Genomic DNA, 7,400 nt, shown 5'->3' with positions numbered 1-7,400 from the left:
TTCCACCATCATACTGCCACACGTGGGAGCAGGCCGCCTGTCGTGAGGAGTTTAAAAGACGTATTCCAGCCAAGAAACTCCCATTCAGGCTAACTTGTGTTTTGTGTGTACACCCTCGTGTCGCCTGGCGGTATAGATCTCGGGCGATGTCGTGGGCGGTCGTGTTGCCCTGGAGGGTTGAGTGGGCTGGCGTCCAAACAATCTTCACTTTCCTTTCGGGTGGCTTTTGCAGCAGCAGGATGTCCAGAGCTGTCTTGAAAATTCTACTGCGAATGAAGTTTCGGCAAGCCTGTTGCGAGTCCGTAATAACGGTATCCATATTTGTCTGGGAGATGGCCAGAGCAATGGCCGCTTCCTCTGCCTGGGTAGTGGTTGTGAAGGGCAAGGTGATGCTGGTGAGGTGGTTCACTGTTGAAGTAACCACGGCGGTCCTGGCTCCCCTTCTGGCGTAGTCGGCGGCGTCGGTGTAAACCGTGTGGTCTCGGTCCCTGTGTCGTTTGTCGAGAATGCGCGCTCTTGATTCTCTTCTGCCTGCGTGGTGAGTAGGGTCCATCTTACGGGGTACAGGTGCAACGTCAATGTTTATTCTTATTTTTGAGGTACATCACGTAATTGCTGGAATCTTTCTTCGGGGGACGCCATTCCCAGTCTGGTGAGGAGACTCCTCCCGCAGGGCGTCGTGCTTAGTCGCAGACGCTGGCTGGCGAGGTGGGCCTCGACTAGTTCAACGGCCGTGTTATGTTGGCCCAATTTCAGAAGCCTGTCGGTCGAGGTACTAATAGGGAGCCTAAGAGCATGCTTATAGGCTTTCCGGATCATGGTATTGATCTTGGCCAAGTCGCCCTTGCTTAATATAGCATAGGGAATGGCGTAGGTAATGCGTGAGATGACGAAGGCCTCTACCAGACGAAGGGTGTCCGCCTCCTTCATTCCCCTCGCTTTGGTGGTTATTCGTCGGAGCATGTGGGTAATTTGTCCCGTTGTGTGACTGAGCCGGTTAAGAAGAATGTTGTTTGAACAGTCCTCTTGAAAAGTCATACCAGTTCGGACTGGTGTGGTGAGCAGGAAAGCCCGCACCTCCTTTTGTAGTCACTCACAGCATCAGCGGCCAGCTGGAGACAGTCCTGCATGTCGCCTACCGAACCCTTGCCTGTCCACAGTGTAATATCATCGTCATATAAGCCGTGGTGCAGATCCGGGATGGCCCCCAGTGTGGTAGGTAGGCCTATAAGGGCTATGTTAAAAAGTAGGGGAGATAAAACCGCTCCTTGTGGTGTGCCTCTGCCACCCACGTCAATGGGACTGGAGGACAAGTCACCAAACCTGAGGATGACCTTTCTATTTGATAAAAAATCTCAGACGTAATTGTAAGTCCGTGTTCCGCAGTCAAGGCTGTTCAGGCTGGTCAGAATCGCTTGGTGAGTGACGTTATCACTTGACCTGCCTGGTTATCCCTGACGTTATTCCTGGCGCAACCCTGGACCTCGGCTTTGCTGCCGGCACTACACCGGACAAGCATCGTTTGGGTGGGCCTCCGACTAATAGTCGTAGGTTGCCTCCAATCGAACCAAGGAAAGTGGTCTACCATCCGCCTCAGCGGTCCAGGGCACGTTTCGTCATTGAGACGGGCAGTCTGCACATCGTCCACCGGCCCGAAGGCAACCGAGAGAGACATCCCCGAAGGGGGAGACGCAGGGCAACGGACCGCCCGGAGAGGGGGATAGAGTCCCTCCGGGCATCCCAAAGTCCCACCTGCGGGTTAAGCTCTGCTCACGCAGCAGGTCCAAGGCCAGGATGGCTTTCGGAGTGTGGCGGTTGGTTTGGCCCAGTACATCTTTTATCTGCAAGAGAATGTCCTGGGTTGAAAGGTGACGGCGGAAACCAAACATGGTTGGTGGCATCTTGTTTGTTTCTTCCAGGTAGGATTGAAGTCTTTCGAGGATGATATGCTAGAGTAGCTTCCCCCCACAAGAGGTGAGGGAGATCGGGCGGAGGTTTTGGATGTCTGGTTTTTTCCCCGTTTTCGGAATTAAGCGGACCTCGGCGGTCTTCCACTCCGCAGGGATCGTACCGTCCCTCCAAAAAGTATTTGTAGTAGCGAATATCTGTAGATCCTTGCGGTCGCTGTCGTTCAATAAACACCACTACTCGTTCGAGTGCAAAGGAAAACAACAGGATTTCTTTATACAGAAGTACAGAAGGTTACAGCGTTCTGTCTTACATGCTTTCAACGAACCAACTGGCCCCCCGCTCCCCGCTGCCGCGGTCCCTTCTTTCGAGGGCGAGGGGGCCACGTTCCCCGGTGAAACAAGAACCACATGTGGCGCGCGCGTGGACCCCGCCGGTGGTCCCAGTTGACAGCCCCCGGCGGCGGCGGCGCGCGCTTTGCTTCGTCCAATCTCCCGCTTCTGCGGGGTTTCTTCTTCGCGTTCTCAGACTGAATGGTCGCAACACACTCCCCACCGAATGGGCTCAAGCACATTCCATCTCTAGCGGGTAAATGAGCTGTATTGGGCGCGTTAACATTACGCCGCGTGGCACTCTTACTGTGCAAGAGCGCACTTTACCATCCCTGTCCCTCAAAAACCTTTTCGATCCTTCCAAGCTTCCATAGCAAGCGCGGTGCCGGTTCCTTAATGAGCACCAGCTGGCCCACTCTGGGAGGTGGCGACTCCTTCCTGTCGGTAGCATAGGCGGATTTTAGCTCTCGCAGGTACTCGGCTCCCCATGCCACCCATAATTGGTTCAACAGGCACCTTCGGCGCCTCCAGAGCACGAGGAGTGCCTCGGGCGTCGAAGCAGGCTGCCGCAAGACTTCCGTCGGCAGTGTAGTTAGCCGCCTCCCAGTGAGAAAGCTGGCCGGTGTAAGGGGGGTGCCCTCTCCCACGTCACTGTATACATACGTGAGGGGACAGGAATTTATCACCGCCTCCACTTCTGTCAAAATGGTGGCCACTTCGTGCCAACCCAAAACTTTCCTCCCGATCACTTTCTTCAGTGCCCCTTTCACTGAACGCACCAGCCTTTCGTAAAAGCCTCCCCACCATGGTGCCCGCTCGACAATGAATTTCCACTCTATCCCTGCGCTAGAAAAGTGGTCGATCACGTCTGGATGTCGGAACACGTTCCACAGTTCGAGCAGTCTTTGGTGGCGCGCTTGAATGTCAAACCATTGTCCGAGTACACGACGCGACACAGCCCTCTCCGGGACACAAATCTGCGGAAAGCTAACAAAAAGCTCGCAGTTGTCATGTCATGTACCAGCTCTAAATGCACAGCTCGCGTAACCGCACACGTGAATAGCACTATATAGGCCTTTCGCGTGACACCATTGTCTCTAACATAAAGTGGGCCCGCAAAGTCAGTGCCGATCACTTCGAACGGATCTGCTCTGGTTGTCCGATCATCCGGCAGAGGTCCCGTTGGCGCGCACCCCGGTTTAGCACTGAAACGCTGACACGTCACACACGCACGCACCACCTTCTTCACGAGTTCTCTACCTAGCAGAATCCAGTATTTCTCACGAAGCTGGACGACGGTGTCTCTCACTCCTGCGTGCAGAACCTGTCGGTGGGCGTGGATCGTCAGCAGCGTTGAATATCTCTGCTGTTTGGGCAAGACGACGTGGCTTCGCTCGCCTTAAGTCATGTTTGCCGAGTGAAAGCGGCTCTTGATGCGAAACACTCCTTCGTCGTCGATGAAGGTGATGAATTCTCGGAGGGGAGAATCACGTGGAGACTTGGTTCCTTCGGTTACACATTTGAGGTCAGCCGAGATCGCCGACTGCTGCGCCTTTCTCAGCCAGTGTGTTCGCGCTGCTTGGATCTCCGTCGCGGTCAAGGGTCCCGATCTTTTTTCCGTGGACTTCAGGTTGTGGAGGAAGCGGAAAATCCAAGCGGTCGTTCGGTTGACCCTGGACGCCGAGCTGAATCTGGAAATGTCGAGCAGTTCCGCAGATGGCTCCGTGGCAATCTCTAACACATCAGCCCGTTGTTGCCGCTCCTCAAGGTGGTCTTGTGGGAGCTCAATGCGTTTTTCTTTCGGCCAATCCGTCGCCGGCAATGACAACCATTCCGGCCCTCTCCACCAAAGATCCGATGACACCAGTTTCGATGCCCTCAAACCTCGTGTCATCAAGTCGGCACGATTGTCCTTCCCAGGGCAATGATGCCATGTCGCGCCCAGAGAATGGCTTTGGATTTCTTGCACGCGGTTTCGGAAGAACAATCTCCATCTGCTCGGATCTCCCGTTATCCAATGCAAGGTAATCGAGGAATCGGTCCAAAAGTGAACCTCGTTCACTTGGATCTCGAGGCTCCCGTGGATCTCGAGTGTCCCGTCTGCTTCTTTCTTCGTCCCTGTCTGTTTTTTCGCTGGTAATATGCATCTCGAGGCACGTTTTGATGTACTTATACAGCCTCGCAGCTATCAAGCCGGCCATCAGCTCAAGCCTGGGCAAGGTGACCTCTTTCAGTTGCACCACTCGGCATTTTGTCAGAAGCAGTGTCGTCGTTGTGGCTCCAGTGTCGTCGATAGTTAAGAGGTAGACTACAGCTCCGTAGGCCACCGTGCTGGCATCATGGGATGAAGCGTCAAATACAATCCTGAGCTTTGTGCTGCTGCTGTTTTCTCGTACTACAGCCTGGTGGGCCATGTAATACAGCACCTTCGCTGCTCCTTCATCCCTACCTTCGTCATCAACCCTTTCTGCTATTCCACTGTTCTGATAGAACCGAATTGCCTGATCGTACTCTTCGAGGAGACCTTTGTTTTTTAACAGTTTCTTCCTCACGTTCTCCATTCTGTTCAACGCCACCTGCTTGTTGTCGGCGAGCCTGACGTCAGCTTTCCAAGGGAGGGCAACTTCGTATCTTCCATCCGACTGAGTGATGCTGGCTTCAAAGTTCCGCCTATCACGTTCTCCCGGAGGGTCATCATCCAAGGCGTCGGTGACTCCCACACTTTCGAGCTCCTAAAAGCTCCTTAGAAGCGAGGAAGACTCGAGATCTGGCGCCGTTGCCTTCAGCACGATCGCTTGGGAACAATTCATTCTGCTTGTGCGTGACCCCGTTCGTCCCTGGACTGCCCATCCGAATACGGATTCCACCGCAGTCAAACTTTCCGTCAGTCGGTGGATCCGTCCGGTCATCGCAGTCCAGTAGTGGTCGGATCCCAGCAGCAAGTCAACGTCTCGATCGCTCTGTCGACTCAAATCGTCCCCAACTGAGAGGCCAATCTCATCTAACTTGATCAGAATGCTTTCATCAGGGCTGGGAAGGTCGTGCTCACAGATCTTGGGCGTTTCTAGCGCGTCGATCTCAATTTTTTTGTCAGTCAGTCGGCTTCTCAAGGTTACCAGAACCCTCCGAAAGGTGCGTTCTTTGCTTTCACCTCCGAACGCGCCAACCGCCAGAATCTCCGTTCCGAGAAGTTTGCAGTTGAGTTCCCGTGACAGCTTTTCCGTTATGAAGGTGCGTTGGCTGCCGCTGTCAAACATTAGCCTGGCCAACTTCATCTGCCTGCCACTCTCAACCCATGCTGTTACGGTTTGCAATAGAACGGCTGGTCTCACGCTGCCCTTTTCTGTAGCCTGGAGACTGACGGGCTCGTTCGGATTCTATTTTTTCGAGTGGACCGGTTGGTCAGGGATCCGTTTAGGTGGCGTGTAATCAGGGTCACACATGCTGGTAGCGTGCCGGCCGTGACACTTGCTGCAACTCAGTATGCACGTGCACATTCTCGCTGTATGATGCGGCATTGTGCACCTAAAACACCTCCTGCCTTGCTGCAACATGTGTTTCTTCTCTGTCAGAGGGATTTCTTCGGTGCAGTCTTTTGTGGCATTTTTTTTTGAGTTGCACAGAAAGCATTCCATCCCTTTAACTGTGCCGTGCAGCGCGGCCGCTGATGGTTGTCGTGACTTCGCAAACTGCTGTGGCTTCTTGTCGCGTTCATGCGTAGGGAAGCGAGATGGAGGCTTACCAGTTCCGTCAGGTCGCTCGATGATGGACTTTTACAGGGTCTCTACCTCGATGCGGAGAAAGTTCAAAAGGTCGCTCAGCATGCCGAGGTGCACCGGCTTTTTTGAAGTCTCGGAGCTGGTATCGCTGCTCGATGTTCCCGCAGAGCTGGCCTCTACCGCATTCCTCGATGTCACCTCTCTGTTGTAATCCAGGCTCAGGTCGGATGGAAGTGCGCGAAGTAGGCCGAGATACAGCATGGCGCAGTACGACTCCTCTCCCACACCCAACGCCTTCAGGCCTCGGAGGTGAGCTTGGATGTTGTCGTACATACGGCGCAGTGCTCGGACGTTCCGTGGTGACGAGACCGGTGTTAGGTTCATTAGGCTGTCGATGTGGTCTTGGATGAGCGCCGCCTGGTTTCCAAACCTCTGCTTCAGGATGTCGATGGCGTCATCGCAGCACTCCGATGTTGGCTGCAGACCCGCAATTGCCGCTGCTCTGTCTCCAATCAGTGCAGCCCTCAGGTAATTGAACTTTTCTGATGGCGCCAAGTCCGGATTTTTATGGATGGCGGTTTCGAACTGCTCCCAAAAAGGCTGCCAATTCCTTCTGTTTCCGTTGAATTTTAGAAGTTCCAATTTTGGGAGTTTGACTTTTGCCGCCGTTGCTGTCCTTGTTATTGTTGCGTTGCTGTCTTGTTCGGAGTTGCCACCACCTGAGTTATTGTTGCAACTTCGTTCGACCCTGCCTTTCAGTCTCGCCAGGCAGGTTACGATCTTGTCACTGTACTCGATGGCATGAGTGAACTCGTCTTCTGCGTCTTCGTCGGTCAGTAAAGGCTCGATTGCCGCGTTCACTTCTTTCAGCTGAGCCTCCACAAGCAGCAGACGTTCGATCAGGACTTCAAGTTCCTCGACACTTGGCATAGGCAGCGGTAGCAGCTTTTCTGCCTCGCCAACGAGTCGACTTACTTGAGCCCGCAGAGTCTTTCGTTTCTTCTTCTGTAGCTCCATTCCGATCTCGTCGTTCAACGGAGCAGTCGATCCCTGTTGCTCGCCGATGCACTCACAGTTCGGTCATCTTTCACGATCCCGGGTTTCGGCACCAAATTTTTTGTAGTAGCGAATATCTGTAGATCCTTTCGGTCGCTGTCGTTCAATAAACACCACTACTCGTTCGAGTGCAAAGGAAAACAACAGGATTTATTTATACAGTAGTACAGAAGGTTACAGCGTTCTGTCTTACATGCTTTCAAAGAACCAACTGGCCCCCCGCTCCCCGCTGCCGCGGTCCCTTCTTTCGAGGGCGAGGGGGCCACGTTCCCCGGTGAAACAAGAACCATATGTGGCGCGCGCGCGGACCCCGCCGGTGGTCCCAGTTGACAGCCCCCGGCGGCGGCGGCGCGCGCTTTGCTTCGTCCATTCTCCCGCTTCTGCG

General features: G+C 54.1%; 1 protein-coding gene across 1 annotated transcript; it reads right to left on the bottom strand.

Moving 5' to 3' along the window:
* Positions 1-6,013: 6,013 nt before the first annotated feature.
* On the bottom strand, positions 6,014-6,976 carry LOC144160559 (uncharacterized). Its single transcript, XM_077691817.1, has one exon. The coding sequence runs from the start codon at positions 6,974-6,976 to the stop codon at positions 6,014-6,016; it is 963 nt and encodes a 320-aa protein (XP_077547943.1).
* Positions 6,977-7,400: the final 424 nt, after the last annotated feature.

Source organism: Haemaphysalis longicornis, unplaced genomic scaffold (genome assembly GCF_048455015.1).
Source record: "Haemaphysalis longicornis isolate Haplotype H1 unplaced genomic scaffold, Haemaphysalis longicornis Haplotype H1 scaffold_106, whole genome shotgun sequence".
Taxonomy (NCBI): domain Eukaryota; kingdom Metazoa; phylum Arthropoda; class Arachnida; order Ixodida; family Ixodidae; genus Haemaphysalis; species Haemaphysalis longicornis.
Note: the sequence above shows the minus strand (reverse complement) of the source record. Positions and strands in the feature narration are given on the sequence as shown.